The sequence below is a fragment of the Chiloscyllium punctatum genome, chromosome 13, assembly GCF_047496795.1.
Source record: "Chiloscyllium punctatum isolate Juve2018m chromosome 13, sChiPun1.3, whole genome shotgun sequence".
Lineage (NCBI taxonomy): Eukaryota > Metazoa > Chordata > Chondrichthyes > Orectolobiformes > Hemiscylliidae > Chiloscyllium > Chiloscyllium punctatum.
In genome coordinates, this window is record NC_092751.1 from 93919597 (window position 1) to 93936609 (window position 17013).

At 39.1% G+C, this 17013-nt stretch overlaps 2 protein-coding genes across 11 annotated transcripts in view; one reads left to right on the forward strand and one right to left on the reverse strand.

Annotated features, from left to right (window-relative positions):
• The window catches only part of LOC140484679 (inhibitor of nuclear factor kappa-B kinase subunit alpha-like), a 165475-nt gene that overhangs the window by 36975 nt on the left and 111487 nt on the right, over positions 1-17013 (forward strand). For all 7 annotated transcript variants that reach the window (XM_072583279.1, XM_072583283.1, XM_072583284.1 and 4 more), the window contains one exon: positions 9729-9847. The gene's annotated coding sequence lies outside the window, so the exon portion shown is untranslated. The remainder of the gene's footprint in view (positions 1-9728; positions 9848-17013) is intronic.
• Positions 1-17013, reverse strand: part of LOC140484680 (salivary plasminogen activator beta-like) — a 45606-nt gene that overhangs the window by 20284 nt on the left and 8309 nt on the right. Inside the window, exons 3-6 of one of the 4 annotated variants that reach the window (XM_072583287.1) lie at positions 10982-11069; positions 6675-6729; positions 4002-4127; positions 144-254 (exon numbers count right to left, since the gene is read on the reverse strand). In XM_072583287.1, the coding sequence (XP_072439388.1) occupies positions 144-254; positions 4002-4127; positions 6675-6729; positions 10982-11029 (340 nt within the window). In that variant the 5' untranslated portion in view covers positions 11030-11069. Of the gene's footprint in view, positions 1-143; positions 255-4001; positions 4128-6674; positions 6730-10981; positions 11084-17013 lie in introns of those variants that run through there. The other 3 variants (XM_072583288.1, XM_072583289.1, XM_072583290.1) reach the window with 3 other exon arrangements.

Genomic DNA, 17013 nt, shown 5'->3' on the forward strand with positions numbered 1-17013 from the left:
GGTATTATGTTAAAAAGGGCATCAACGTTCTCTTGTTAAGATATAGTTAAGGTTCCTCACTCTACCCACAAAACTGAATACAATCCCATAATTTTACTCGGTTAAATGCAAATAAGGAGTTAGAATTCTGGACAATAACATACCTATTTCACAGTGTTTACCCAGATATCCCTCAGGGCAATGACAGATATAATCCTTCGAATACACATGCTGAGCACAGCTTCCTCCATTTAGACATTTGTTTATGCTGCATTCTAGGATTGTAAAAAGTTGCAGTTAAAAATAGTTCTCAAAAATTAATATCACAGAGTTGTCATGAGTCATCATCAGAAAATGTAAACCTTGCATCCTTAGTTTTTATGTTTCAACTGAGATATTCCATTCAGGTTCAACATAAAGTTGGGCACAACCAGTATTCTGCTAATCATTATCTTGTCAACAAATGTCATTCATCTGTCACCCATGCTTGCTTCTTGATCTGATTTTAAATTCCTCACATTTGATTTCAAATCTCTCTGTGGCCTTACCCTCCATATTTCTGGAATTCTCTGCAAACTTAGATATGTCCTCCAAATGTGACCTCATGCTCAACCCTGATTTGATCAATGCTTCATTGGCAGACAGACTTTCAGCTGCCCTGGTGCAAAGCACTGCAATTCCTCCATAAAATATTTCTGCTTCTCTACCCTCTCCCTTTTTAAAAATACTTCATAAAGCAGACCACTTACATGAAGAATTTGAAGATAAGTGCCAAAAATATTTTGACAATGCTCTTGTTAAACATCTTGGGATGGACTATGACATCAAATGTGCTATATGCTTACAACTTTTATTTACATAGTGTGTTTAATTTAGTAAACCATCCCTCAGAATTTCAAAGAAAGCACCGTTAAACAAAACATGGCAATGAGCCATAGAATTCGGATGTGAATAAAGAAGGTATAGTTCATAAGTTTGCAAATGAAACCAAAATTGCTATTGTAGTAAAAAATGAAGAAGGTTACTCCAAAGTACAACGAGATCTTGATCAGATGAGCAAAACCGCCAAGGACTGGCAGATGGAGTTTAATTTAGATAAAAGTGAGGTGCTGCATTTTAGTCATACAAATCAGTGCAGGACCTATACACTTAATGGTCAGCTCCTGAGGAGTTTTGCTGAATAAAGACCTTGGGGTGCAGGTTCATAGTTCCTTAATAATGGAGTTGCAGGCAGACAAGATCATGAGGAAGGCATTTGGTCCATAGAAACATCAAAAATATGTGAAGAGCAGGCCATTTGGTCCTTTGAGCCTGCACCACCATTCAATAAATTCACGACTGATCATGCAATCTTAATAGCACACATAGCACACCTAATTTCTGCCCTTTTCCCATAACCCTTCAGTCACAAGGGCCATGTCCAGCTCCCTCTTGAATATATCTTAAGAACTGGCTCCAACAGCTTCCTGTGGGCAAGAATTTCCCAGGTTCACAAATCTCTAAGTGAAGAAATACTTCCTTATCTTAGTCCTGAAAGGCTTACCACTTTTTCTGGACTTCCCCAAAACTGGGAACATTCTTCCTGCACCTAGTCTGTCCAGTCCCATCAGGATTTTCTATGTTTCATGAGATCCCCCCTCTTCTAAATTTCAGCAAATACAAGCCCAATCAATCCAGTCTTTCCTCATATGTCAGTCCTGCCATCTCCATCCTTCCTCAGACTCGGAGACCAAAACTGCACACAATACCCAAGGTGTGACCTCACCAAGGCCTTAAGTAACTGCAGCAAGACCCCTTACTCCAATACTCAAATCCTCTCGCTACGAAGGCCATCATGCTATTAGCTTTCCTCACTCCCTGCTGCACCTGCATGCCAACCTTCAGCAATTGTACCACCATGAAACCCAGGACCCCTTGCATTTCACCTTTTACTAAATTGCCAGACAGATAATAATCTGCCTTCCTGTTTTTGCGACCAAAGTGGATAACCTCATATTTATATTCCATTTGCCCACCAAACCAGTCTGTCTAGGTCACTGCAGTCTCTTCACATCCTCCTAACAGCATATACTGCCACCCAGCTTTGTGTCATCTATAAGTTTGGAGATATGGCATCAAATTTCTTCATCCAAATCATTAAAGTGTATTGTGAACACTGGGGTCCCAGCACTGAACCCTGTGGCACCCCACTTGTCACTGCATGCCATTCTGAAAAGAACTCGTTCAGTCCAACTCTCTGCTTCCTGTATGCCAATTAGATCTCTATCCATGTCAATACATTACCTCCAATACCATGATCTTTAATTTTCCTTGCTAATCTCTTGTCTGAAATCATGTTAAAAGCTTTTTCAATTCAGATGCACAACATCTACTGATTCACCATTGTCCACTCTGCTGGTTGCATCCTCAAAAAATTCCAGAAGATTTATCAAAGGGAAATCATGATTTCCCTTTAGTGAATCCATGCAGACTAGAACTGCTACTGTCACCACTTCCCAAGTGCTCAATTATTATGTCCTTAATGATTGGCTTCAGCATGTTCCCCATCACTGATGTCAGGCTAATTGGCCTGCAATTCCTCATTTTCTCTCTTCTTTTTTTAAAGTGTGGAGTTACGTCAGCTACCCTACAGTCCACTGCAACTCTTCCAGAGTTTGCAGAATGCTGTAAAATGGTTGCTTGCTTTTATTGGTGAGTGCACTGAATACAGCAGTTTGTTCATCAGGCCATTTCTGGAATACTGCATTCAATTCTGGCCTCCCTGCTATATGAAAGATGTTGTGAAACTTGAAAGGATTCAGAAAAGATTTATAAGGATGTTACCAGGGTTTTTAAAGTTATGAGGGGCAAGGATCGGGTGAATAGCCAAGGTCTTTTCCCCAGGGTAGGAGAGTCCAAAACAAGTGGGCAGAGGTTTAAGGTGAGGCGGAAAGAGTTAAAAGGGACCTAAGGGGCAACTTTTTCATGCAGACGGTAGTACGTGTATGGAATAAGCTATCAGAGGAGGTAGTGGAGGCTGTTAAAATTACAAGATTTAAAAGGCACCTGGATGCCTATCTGAATAGGAATACTTTAGAGAGATATAGGCCAAATGCTAGCAAATGAGACAAGATCAATTTAGAATATCTGTTCGGCTTGGACAAGTTGGATCAAAGGGTCTGTTTCCATGCTATACATCTCTATGACTCTATGACTCTTATGTCAGATGATAATAGATCATCTGACATAGGTTTTATGGATTGTTTTAAAAGAGGAAAGCAAGGTAGAGAGAATTATAACTGGGTGTGGGGAAGGGATTAGAGCTTTAGGCTTGAGCAAGTGAAGACATGGCAGTCAATGGTGAAGCAATGAAAATCAGGGATGCCCCAAAACAACAAATTAGTGGAATGTAGATATCTTGGTTTTAGGGTTAGAGGAGATTACAGAGACAAGGAGGGGCAAAACCATACAGTTGGTTCTTCTGTAATGCGATGGTTGCATTCTGGTACAATGCAGTGCTAAATCAAAACCACGCAATAAAAATAGGACTTAGTGTTGGCAATGCATTCGCGTTACAGCCAATTCATGCTGATGAAACGCTATCGCAGAATGACCTATAGAAGGATTTGAAACAAGGACGAGAATGTCAAAATGCAGATTGTGTTTGACTGGGGGTCAGTTTAGGTTAGTGATCAATCAGATGACACGGAAATGGGACTCGGTGTGAGTTAAGACATGGGTAATAAAGTTTTGGATGACCTGAAGTCTAAAGGGTGGAAGACCAGCCAGGAGCCTGTTTAAAAAGTCAAGTCTAGATGCAATAAGGGCATGAGTGATCGTTTTAGCTGCAGTTGAATCGAGACAAAAATTAATGAGCTTAATGGTGTGAAAGTGGTAATGGGTGTGTCTTGGTGATACCATAAAGTAGGTTAAAAGCTCATTTTGAGGTCAATTGTGGCTTCATCTCAGACTGTTCCCAATATAATGTGTGAATTTATTAACCAAAACCCAAGAAACAATGGATTTTGCAAGCATGATTTTACCTTTTGTGCGTACATCATAACAAATTGCATTCCTTTTGCATTTACATTGCTGTATTTTGTTTCTGTGAATTCGCAACCAGGTATCACCTCTTCTGTAGATTTCAAATGGTGATTCTATGCATACATCTGATAGGGATTAATTGAAACATTGCATTTTTTAATATATATCTTACAATTAATTAACTCTGTGCTTTCGCTATGACAAAACCACAGTTGAACTGAATATTTAAAAACTCAAGTCGCACTCTGGTGTTGAATAAGGGTAATTACATAAGCATAAGGACAGATTTGGCCCTAGTGGACTGGGCAGAAAGACTAATAGGTAGGACAGTTGATGAATGGGGCATATATTTTCTCCCAACTAAAATAAATTCCAAAGAGGAAGAAAGATTGTAAGCGAGGGAAAAGCATCCAGGGATAAGCAAAGACATTTAAGCTAAGGTTAAGACAAAAAAGCAAAGGTCAAGGCATAAAATAATAAAATAGTTTGGATGGAGGATTGGCTAACCAACAGAAGATAGACAGTCAGGAAAAAATTTTTTTTTGATTGGCAAACAATTATTTGTGGAGTGCCACAGGGTTCGGTCCTTAGGCCCCAAACAATTTACAATCTATATTAATAAGTTGGATGCAGGGAAAAATGTACTATCGCTAAATCACGATGAGGTGGGAAAGAAAGTATGATGCAATGAAGAAATAAGAAAGTTACAAATGTATATCAATTGGTGAGGTGAATGGACCAAAATTTGGCAGATAGAGTGTAACATGGATAAATGCAATGTTGTCCATTTTTGTTGGATGAATAAAAAGGCAAATTTATTATCTAAATGGTGAGAACCTTCAAAATGCCTTAGTGCCAAGGGATCTGGGTGTTCTCGTGCATGAATCGCAGAAAGCAAGTACAGCAGGTGATAAGGAGGGCAAATGGAATCTTGGCATTTATTGCTAAAAGAATGGAGTATAAAAGTAGAGAAAGGTTTTTGCAACTGTTCAAGACATTGGTGAGACCACATCTGGAGTACTGTGGAAATTTGGATAACCTTAGTTGAGGGAAGAGGTAACTGTATTGGAGGCAGTTCAGAGAATGTTCACTAGATTGTCTTATTCAGAAAGGTTAAGCAGTTTCTGCCTATATTCTCTAGAGTTTAGAAGAATGACAGGAGATTGAATGGAGATGGAAAGGATGCTCTAGGGGATTGGCAGAGTAGTGTGGCAATCTGGAATAAGAGGTCATACTTTTAAGCTAATGAGTGGCAGATTTCAAATAGAGATGAAGAGGAATTGCTTCTCTCAAAGGGTCATGAATCTGTGGAATTCGCCATCCCAGATTGTGGTGGATGCTGGGGCATTGACTAAATTTAATGAAGAGATAGACATATATTTAATCAGTAACAGGTTAAAGGGTTATGGGGAGTGTGTAAGAAAGTGGAGTTGAGGCTGAGATGAGATCAGCCACGGTTATATTAAATGGTTACCAAGCTCAAGAGGCTGGAGTGCCTACTCTATCTACTATTTATGTTCTTATTATGAAGAGTTTTGAAGGACTAACTGAAGTACCTTAACAATCTCCAGGTCAGTGAAATAACTCCACAGACATCAGTACCCCCTCATCGAGTTCCCTCGAAATGAAGTCCTTGAGTTTAGAACTGCCTCTTCAGTGCCAGATCTCAGACTGTCAGAATCTCTGACACTCTCCTTTTTATGTCAGTCAGGGCTTCTTGATTGGACCATATTAACAGTCCCAATCAGGGAACCCCAATTCTATGATGTACAGCTGGCTGATCTCAATACAAATCACTCCAGTCACATTTATATTCCTCGGATCTACAAGAGTTGAATCAGACATTCTGAGAGTTTAGTTGGTTTACAGATAGGTAATTGTAGTGTTTTGTGATATTGACATATTCCATTTTTAAAAAATCACGGGCAGTGGAAAGTGGAAGAGAAAATGTAACTTGGCCAACTCCACGTCAAACTAGAAATGATACAAGAGGAAGCTTAAGGAAATCCCAAAGCACCTCATAATGAAATAAGTATTGTGAATCTACAATCACTACAGCAGTGCAGGAAAATGCATCAGCTAATTTGTACGCAGCTAGTTCCCAGAAATTGCCACTCAAAAAAAAAACTAGGTCATCAGCTTCACATCTTGATTGACCAGGTTATGTAAACATACAAATGTAGACTCTTGTTTTCTAATGAAAGGAGGTTTTGCTTGTGCATGTCTGTATTGGAGGGGACAGGAACATTTACCAGCAAATATAAATACATGATGTTACTTTTGCCTTTAATTCAATTCTCTACCTCAGCCACTGTTTCATGCTGACTTTGTGAATTATTCACATCTACCCTTGACTACTAACCTTATATACTTTTCATTACCAATGCCTTCTCTTTCCTTTCCCATGATACTGTACTTGTTCACTTAGCCCATCCACTGTACAAGTCTGCACACCATCGAATGGGACCACTGGTTTACAGTTCAGAGTAAAAGCACTGGCTGATCTTTTGTCCTCTTTAATAGGTTCATGAAATTAATTAAAGCAAATCTTGTGATCATCTCATCTCAGACTACATTTTGTTCAATTGAACATTATTGGCTGGTGTAACATGTTTCATTCTGCCTCATTTTAAATTTTGTGAGGGTGCCAGATGTTTTAAATGGTAGCTTACCTATTCTGCTTGAAGTACGCATTTTTCTTGTATGCAACAGATTACTCTGCAAAGACTGAAAGAGAGAAATGAGTAATGATAAATATCTGAGATGTGAGTAAGTATTGTAGCTTTTGTTCTGAATATATATTATGATGGAAGAAATGGCATGCTTGAAGTCAACACATGAAAGAAAATGAATGACTATTTTGTCATTTATATCTTACTCTGTAAAAATTAATAGTATTCCTAAAATACAGTTTAAAATAAACTCCTGCAAATCCCCTGATGACTCAGGCAGTTTATCCCAGTAGTTGCTGAGGCATGTAGATCAGTAAATCCTGGGTTTAATTTTCAGTCTGAGAGTTTGCAGCCTTTACAAGGAGAAGCAATAGGGTAATTTGTATATAGATTCAGTGCCTCTGCTGTCGATGGAATCAAGTGTGTGTCAATCTTACATCGAGTGAGGCTAGTTTGTGATAGATCCCAAAGTCGAATAACCTGCTAACAAACCCTGACAAAGTTCAGAGGTAAATACCAACAAGTGCACAATATATTCAGGGCAATGGCAATGCGAGAATTAGATACACTGAGGAGTAAAGGCCTCAGACAGAAAAAGGCAGAAATAAGAGTATAGAGATATTATAAAACAGCCCAAGTTTGCATAAAACTAAAGCCGATCTGTCAGCAATTCTATCATAGGCCTAACTCTGCTTGGCAGTTTTCAAAGGTTTGCTGAGTGACTAGAGTCAAAACGTGTGGTGCTGGTAAAGCACAGCCACCCTTGAACCCCACCCCTCCAAATGCAACAAGGACAGAACCCCCCTGGTCCTCACATTCCAGCTCACCAACCTCCGGATACAATGCATTTCCACCACCTAAAAACAGACCCCACCAGAGATTTATTTCCCTCCCCACCCCATCTGCGTTCCACAGAGACCATTTCCTCCATGACTCCCTTGTTAGGTCCAAGCCCTCCACTAGCCCACTAACTACTCCCAGCACCTTCCCTCCCACCGCAAGTGGTGTAAGACCTGCACATCACCTCCATCCAAGGCTCCAGAGGATGCTTCCACGTGCAACAGACATGCACCTCCAAACACAGCATCTTCTGTATTCCACGCTCTCAATGTGGTCTCCTCTACATTGGCAAGACAGGAAGCCAATTTGCGGAACGTTTCAGAGAACAGCTCTGGGACACACATATTAAATATTCTCACCGCCCCAGGGCCAAACACTTCAACTCCTCCTCCTCCTCCTCCTCCCTCCACATCCCCAATCCACCCAGGACATCCAGGTCCTGGGCCTCCTCCACTCAACGTCTAAAGAAAGGACGCCTCATCTTCTGCCTTGGGACCCTCCAACCACACGGGATCAATGTTGATTTCACCAGTTTTCTCACCTCCTCCACATCCCCCTGACCCCACCACATCCAACTCTCCAACTCAGCACCTCTTGAACTGTCCTACTTGTCCATCTTCCTTCCACCCCCCCCCCCCCCCCGCCAATCTGGTCCACTCTGATCTATTATCACCCCCCACCTTTTATCCATTTAATCGCATTCCCAGCTACCTTCATCTCCAGCCCCACCCCCCTCCCATTTATCTCTCAGCCCCCTTGAGGCCCCCATCATTCCTGATGAAGAACTTATGCTTAAAACAGCGATTGTCCTGCTCCTCGGATGCTGCCTGACTGGCTGTACTTTTCCAGCACCACACTCCTTGACTCTGATCTCCAGCATCTGCAGGTCCTCACTTGCTCTCTGCCTCATGACTACTCTGTTTGAGAATCGAGATTGTCTCTAGCCACATTAGTACAAATAAGACATTTTGATGTTACTTGAATTCTAGTATTGAGCTGGAAACTTCAAGAGGATCCCAAGAGATTGTTTGAGATTAACATACCAACTCAATAAAGAACCTTTACATGACAGATCTACTACTGGAGCTTTTATTGCTTCAGACAGTCCTGGAATACAGTGGAGAAATGAGGAACAGAAAACTTACTAGGACTGTGTGCTACTTCGTTTCCCAGTTGTCGACGACAAAACCCCAGTTGTGCCTGTCCCATTATTGGATGTCCTTAGATCTATCCATCCCAGTGTAAACTAAATATAATTAAAGTTGCCCATTTTCAGAGAATTTGAACTCTTTGGATTGGATAATCAGAAACTCCACTTGTATGATTTTGAATCTTCGAAGCACACTTAAGCTAATCACATTGGTCAAAAGACATTGTGAGCATCATAATGTTACAGCATAGATATAGTGATTATAGGATTTCACACTTCCCAGAAGAATATTCAGGTTTATGAATTGTGAAGCGAAACACTTCTATCCTGATGAACATTTCTCAGCCATAGGATCCTTTGTCCATCTAATGGAGCCATTGATGGTGTGCACTCTATAATGGTGAAATCCTTTATTTCAGACAGGAGGATCATCTTATCCCTAAGTTAAATGACCCATTTGGCTCAGTAATGTTTCTCTGATCAATATTCATTAGTTTTTCACTAGATTATGCTGATTTCTAGCATTTGAATATACTCTATTCATGATATCCCTTTGTGTGTGTTAGGATGATGATCTTTCTTCCTATTCTGTTTAATTGTAGCTAGCCTGGTTTCAATGTCAAATTATTCAATTACATTATACATATTCTAGTTCTCGTTTTGCTTTAACAGTCTTCAGCTATATTACACACTTATAATTATTTAACAATTCATTTTTACGTCGACTCTTTGTATTACAAATGCAGTGTTAAGAAGCATATATTAGAGATCCCCTCACTGAGTAGATAGGAAATGGGTGACTTTCCATTGGAAATCAGAAATCAACAAAGGCATTCCCTCTCTTTTATATTCCTCCATGCGCCAAGGAACATGACCAACATCTGTGGGTTATTATTGTACTCTCCCCATTCAAGAGAAGAATGTGCTCTGAAATAACTATAAATAGGAATATAAGGAAAATTCTGTTCATTTCAAGGTAATATACCCAACTGATAATATTTGCAATTTACAGTATATAATCATCTTGGATTCAGAAATTTAAAGCATATCCATTATGTTTGCAGATTATCCCAAAACAGGATCGACAACAGAATCCAAAAAGACAGCTCAGAAATTACAGGATGAATTGCACAAGTAATTAAAGCAATGGCAGCCAAATTTATTCAGAAAATATAGAGTGCTGGTAAGGAAGAAAAGCTAACTGTCATACACATTTCATGAATGGTGATGAAGTAACTCAAGGAAAAACATAAGGATAAATTGGATTGTTATAGGCTCAAGCTAAAACATATTCAATCAAAACTGAACAGCATTCAACAAACCAAAAGATCACTGAACTTAAAACAGAGTTTCTGGAGAAACTCAGCAGGTGTGGCAGTATCTGTGAAGACAGAAAAAGAGTTAGCTTTTTGAACTAAATATGACTCTTCTTCAGAACTCATTTGAACTTGGAGAATCAATACAGGAATGGTGGGCTGAATGGTCTCCTTCTGCATTGTACCATTCTGTGATGCTGAGCTTTGAATGCACAAAGGATTTTTCTCTGATCACAACTACATGAATTAGATGATTATAACAAGATAATCTGAAAGGTACATAAGGAGTTTCATTTAGCAAATTTGCAAATTTTATCTAATAGAGAAAGACCACATGTAGGAGAAAGTAATATTAATGTTAAGAGTAGATTAGATTAGAGTAGATTACTTACAGTGTGGAAACAGGCCCTTCGGCCCAACAAGTCCACACCGACCCGCTGAAGTGCAACCCACCCATACCCCTTTTACCCCTTACCTAACACTACGGACAATTTAGCATGGCCAATTCACCTGACCTGCACATCTTTGGACTGTGGGAGGAAACCGGAGCACCCGGAGGAAACCCACGCAGACACTGGGAGAACGTGCAAACTCCACACAGTCAGTCAGTCGCCTGAGGTGGGAATTGAACCCAGGTCTCTGGCGCTGTGAGGCAGCAGTGCTAACCACTGTGCCGCCGTTAACATCTTAGTCATCACAGGAATCCAGGTTTTTTTTAAATGCCAAAACCACCATGTAAGCAATTGAAATCCAATGCTTTGTTGCAACACATTTGATGCAACTGACTATTGATGAAGCCTTCTTTACTTGAATCATAATCTTTTGTGTTTGATCAAGTCCTTTCAACAGTCAAAAACAGAAGTGTCAGCAATAAATCTTCCACTATGAAGGAAACTGATCATACTCATTACTCAAGAAAAGACTATTTAAAAACTTAACTACAAAAAAGAACATTATTAATACAGCTCTTCTCATTTTCATTCTGTTTTCTATTCGCTTACCATCTCAATGCAAATGCTGAATAATGACAGAAAAATCATAATCTTCATTTTTTCTTCTTTAACAAGAACTTGCTTTCTTGATATAAATCTGCAACAAAAAGGAAACACAATTAGACTTTCAACTCATTGTACTTTTGAGCATATACTGTTGAACAGATGAGAAAACATTATCATCTGTGTGTTTGATGAAATACTAGCTTCTATGGCAAGTTGAAACAGGGAGGTAAATTAAGAACAACCTGTAATTAAACAATTTTAACTGGTTCAAAAGGTGGCATCTTTCTGGAGATATTTTTCAAACAGATTACATTTTCTAAATCTTTTATAAAAGTAGGTTTACAGATTATGGGGTAAGTGCTGATACAGAATACAAAGCAAATTTTAGAATTTTACTTTTAAAAAAAAAAAAAATTTACTTCGAAATACCTTTTGCTCATAGGACTGTTAAACATTTCTGTAAAACACAACTTTAAAAGTATTGTTGGGCTGTTTCCATTATTTAAATCAGTAGTTATTAACTTGGTAGATTGTTGCTACAAGCTTGTTATAACCTATGTGAATTTTTTTTTAAACTTTGAAATAACTATGTGGAACTATCATTGAAAATAGAATTTCTATAAAATTCTGATCAAAACTCAGCCTTTTAAAGAAATAAACAGTCTTTTGGATTTCTACCAAATTACAAGATACCAAAATGATGCTAAGATTGTCTGCCAAAAGTAAAACTCGACTGAGAGAACAGTTCCATAAGCCAAGATAGCTCAGGTTAAAAAAAATAAAGTTACTGTGGAAAGTTGTTAGTTTGAAATAAAATATGCCCTGTGGTATGAAATTATTTTTGATTTAATAACTATACTCTATTTACATCATGAAATGGCCCTTAACAATAAAATAAGCATAAAATCCATACATGTAACATGGCACAAAAGAAAACAAACTTTAAGTTACGAGAAGATTTGTCTTTATCTCAGAATTCTCGGGGTGAAAAAGGTCTCATTGATACCTTCTTGCCAGTGTCTAAAGTCTATGATCCCGTTTTCAGTACCATCCTCAGTTCTTCATGCCACAAAACTTGAACTTGGTGAAATAAATATGTATTCCCCCCTTTCAAGTTAATACAACCTCATTATTATCCATCTTTCAAGTTACTGTCTTTCCCTGGTTTTGACTGCTGTAAACTAACAAAGGGAAGTAATTGATAGGGTACACATCAGTAGCCATACTGTAGGATAGAGAATAAAGCAAAAGATAATGAGAGAATATAAAGATGGCAGTCTGTTAAGTAGGAGTGATTAAGTAATCTTCACGTACATGAGGAAAATAAAATTGGCATAAGTAATGGTAATGAAGAATTTGCACAGGGACAGCTTCCTAAAACAAAATGTTGTGCATTCAACCAGGGCTCAGGCTATTTTGGTTCTGATAACGTGTGCTGAGGCAGGTTTAACAAATGGTCTCAGGGTAAAAGTTCCTCTGGAAACAGTGACCAGAACATCATAAAAATTAGCATTCAGTTTTAGAGTGAGAAACTTGAGATGGAAACAACTGTGCTTGGCTGGACTGGACTGACAGATGATTTAATAGGAAAGACAGTTGATGAACATGGCAAGCATTTTAGAACATAGTTAATGACTCGCAACAAAGATTTATCTCAGTGAGGAAGAGGGTTCTCGGAAGAGAATAAACCAACCATTTGGTTGCAAGTTAAGGATCATGTCAAATTAAAGGAAAAACATACAATGTGGCAAAGATTAATGGTAATTGAGAGGATTGGAAAAGTTTAAAAACCAACAAATAATGTCTAAAAAGGAGACAATAAACTTTGAGGGGGAGCAAGTTATATGAACACAGGCAGAAAGAGACCAAAGTGAACAAAGGCTCCTTAGAGAATGCGTTTAGGAAAATTATAATGGGTATCCAGGAAATGGTAGAGCAGTTGAAAAAACACTTTACATCATTCTTCAAGGCAGAAGAAATTAACAGCACTCCAAAAATATTAAATATTCATTAAATGGTAAAAGAGGCATAGGAATTAAATACTATAACTATCACTGAGTAAATTACTGGAGCTAATAGCTGATAATTCCCTTTGATGAGTCGCTTCTTATTATATGAAAGGAAGTACCTACAGAGATAGCGGTATGCACTGGTTGTTGTTGGATAAGGCTGAAGATAACAGGAACTGATAACTGGTGGGCTGTTATGTGAATGGAATTACACTGAGTCATTTAGGTCTGCTCAGAGTTAAAACTGCAGAAAATCAGTAACTGCTGTCATTACCAAATATGGTATGCATTTGGACAAAACATTTAGGATTGGTCACATGCACAAATAATTCCAAATAAAGCATATGCTTAGCACAGAGACTTGTGTAAAGAGACTGAAAAAGTCCCTTTGTTCAGCATAGCTTTGAAGATTCATGATGTAAGTCTCGAGGCATGGGAAAGACATTGAGCAGGATTTCAACCTGACCAGTTGTCACCCCTCCTGTGTAATAACATTTAGGTTAATTACATAAATTAGGGTAGTAAAAGACAGTGATTGAGATATCTCTCGTAGTTAAAGTGTGTTATTTGTAAGTACTTAATAAATTAATTGCATTTTCTTGAGTGCTAAATGTCTCCATTCTATCTTTGTCTATATTGTTGTCTCTCCATTGGGACCAACATAGTAATTTTCCAAGATTTTGGAAAAATCCCAAAGGATTTTAAAACTGGCAATGCAAATCCTATTCAAAAAGGGAAGGTGACAAAAATGTAACAAACAGCTGTGCAATTAATTTAATAAGTGTTACAGCCTATTACAAAATCTATTAACAAAGCATTTAGATGTACAGAAATAATTATGTCGAGTCAGCTTGGTTTCCTGAAGAGGGAATCAAGGATTATGGAGAAAAAGTGGGAAAGTAGATTATCAGATCAACCAGGACCTCTGAATGAATTTTGAGAAGATTTGTAGCTCGGGTTGAGGTTCTGGATGTAGGTTTGCTAGATGAGCTGGAAGGTTCGTTTTCAGACATTTCATCACCATACTAGACAGTATCATCAATGAGCCTCCAGATGAAATATTGGTGCTCTGGCCCACTTTCTATTTATATGTTTCTGTTTCCTTGGGTTGGTGATGTCATTTCCTGTGGTGACATCATTTCCTGTTTTTTTTTCCTCAGTGAGTGGTAAATGGGATCCAAGTCAATGTGTTTGTTGATAGAGTTCCTGTTGGAATTCTCGTGCATGTCTCTGTTTGGCTTGTCCTAGGATGGATGTGTTGTCCAAGTTGAAGTGGTGTCCGTCCTCATCGGGAAGGATACTAGTGAGAGTAGGTCATGTCTTTTTGTGGTTAGTTGATGTTAATGTATCCTGGTGGCTAGTTTTCAGCCTGTTTGTCCAATCTAGTGTTTGTTACAATTCTTGCAATGTGTTTTGTCAATGACATAAGTTTGGCTTGTCTGTGTTGGGTCTTTAGTGTCATCACTAAACAAACCAAATTAGAGGAAACCTTCAAGACCATCAATAATACCCTGACTGGCATAAAATTCATGAAAGAGGAGGAAAATAACAACAAACTGCCATTCCTAGATGTCGCAGTACAGTGAACAGCCAATGGGGGACTTCAAACCAGCATCTACAGGAAAACAACACATACGGACCAAATATTGAACTACAGAAGTAATCATCCCAACACTCACAAATGAAACTACATAATAACATTATTTCAATGAGCCACCACACATTGCTGCACAGAGGAATTATGAGGAGCAGAGGAAAATCACCTGTACAATGTATTGAAAAAGAACGGTTACCCAATGAACACAGTCCGCCAATTTCTCAGCAACAAACCCAAACAAGCGGACAAAACATGTCCAGAAACCCTAGCCACTCTCCCCTACATTAAAGCCACCCCGGAAATAACTGCCAGATTACTCAAGACCTGTTGGCATCATGGTAGCCCACAAACCCACCAACACACTAAAACAGCAGCTAATGAACTTGAATGCCATAAATAAAAAGTGGGCCACACCGCCAATGCTTCACCATGAAGCTCGCTGATGGTGTTACCTTTTATGGTGACGAAATGCCTGAAAACAAACTTTCCAGCTCAGCAAGCAAGCCTACATCCAGGACCTCTGAATGTTGCACCAAACTGAACTGGCTGAATGGGTAACTTCTGCTCATATGTCATATGGTCATATCATCTTTATGGAAACAAATTACAACAACAGTAGTACACACAAATCTTATGACCATTATATTATCCATATTACAGGAGTTCTACTCAAAGAAATGTATAAATTTTCCCCACATGAGTATACATTTTCCACCGGGCGGTGCGGTGCCTGGGTGGTTGGCACTGCTGCCTCACAGCGCTGGGGTCCCGGGTTCAGTTCTGGCCTGGGGGGACTGTCTGTGTGGGGTTTGCGTGTTCTCCCCGTGTCAGCATGGGTTTCCTCCAGGTACTCCGGTTTCCTCCCACAGTCTAGAGATGTGCAGGCCAGGTGAATTGGTTATAGTGTTAGGTGCATTAGACAGAGGGAAATGGGTCTGGGTGGGTTGCTTTTCGAAGGGTTGGTGTGGACTAGTTGGGCTGAAGAGCCTGTTTCCACACTGTAGGGAGTCTAATCATAACTTGGTGAAAAAAGAACCACTTCTCTTGATTAATGGGAACTGAAAAACTGAATGCTGAAATATTCAGTCATTTTCCCACCACTGTTCAAGGGCAACCCAAATTGGACAAAACAAAGGAACAAGGTTTAGTTCTCTGGTAATAATTCTTTTAATCACTCATGAGACATTGGCATTGCTGGCTGGGCCAGATTTATTGCTCATCCCTAGTTGTCCTTGGTCAGGTGCTGGTGAGCTGCTTTGTTGAATTGCTACAGTCCATGTACTGTAGGTCGACTTGCAATGCTGTTAGGGAAGGAATTCCAGCATTTTGACTCAACAATGGTGAAGGAAAGCAATATATATCAAAGTCAGGATGGTGAGTGGCTTGGAGGGAAACTTGCAGGCAGTAATGTTCCTATGCATCTGCTGCCCTTGTCCTTCTAGATGGACTTGGTCATGAGTTTGGAAGATGCTGTTTAAGGATCTTTGCCAAAATTATTGTGTCTTGTAAATGGTAAACAATGCTGCTACTGAGGCTAAATATCTTTATAAACTGAAAAAGGCAAAGGAGGGACTTACTCAAAAATTAACTCTTTAGTTCCTTCACTGTCATTGGGTCAGTTGCCAAGAATTCCCTCCCTATTGGCATTGTGGTTCACCCCACAGCAGATGAACTGCAGCAGTTCAAAAAGGCAGCTCACCACCACCTTTTCAAGGGCAACTAGGATGGGCAATAAATGCTGGCCAGCTAGTGATGCCCACATCCCACAAATATTTTTTTTTTTAAAAAGTCATTTGCTCAGGCTTCGAGATCAAGTCTAGCAGCCATTTTCACTATGTTATTCTAATTTCAATGTCTGAAAGCATTTCACATAAAGAAAATTTATCTATATTTCAGAATTATTTAGCAACCAATTGAAAGTAAATCCACAAGCAGCAACTTCTGTTTTGATAATTTTTTTAAAAAATATTGTTTTATGTTGAAGTGAGAAATGCTGGTCAGAACACCAGGAAAACTCCTTGCTCTTTGAATAAAGGAATGGATGATTTTATATCCAATCACCTGAACAAGCAAAAAATATACTGTTTAATAATTCTCCAGAAGACAGCATCTCTAACAATGCAGTATTCCCTCAACAGTGAAGCATCAAGCTCGGTTAAGTGCTCAATCCGGTAGAGAAATTCACTAAGCTTTCTGACTCCAATGGAAGTGGTAGTATTCAGTGAAACTGAAATTCTATCATTTAAAACGGACTTCTCATCTGAAATCAATTCCTCAAAATGATGGTGTTCATCCCTGACTTAATGATGAACAACAAACTATTCGGTCGAAAGTGGTCATTGGATTGGAGATGATGGTGGAAGGATGTATACAAACAGAATTGGGATTAGTGGTGCTGGAAGAGCACAGCAGTTCAGGCAGCATCCAAG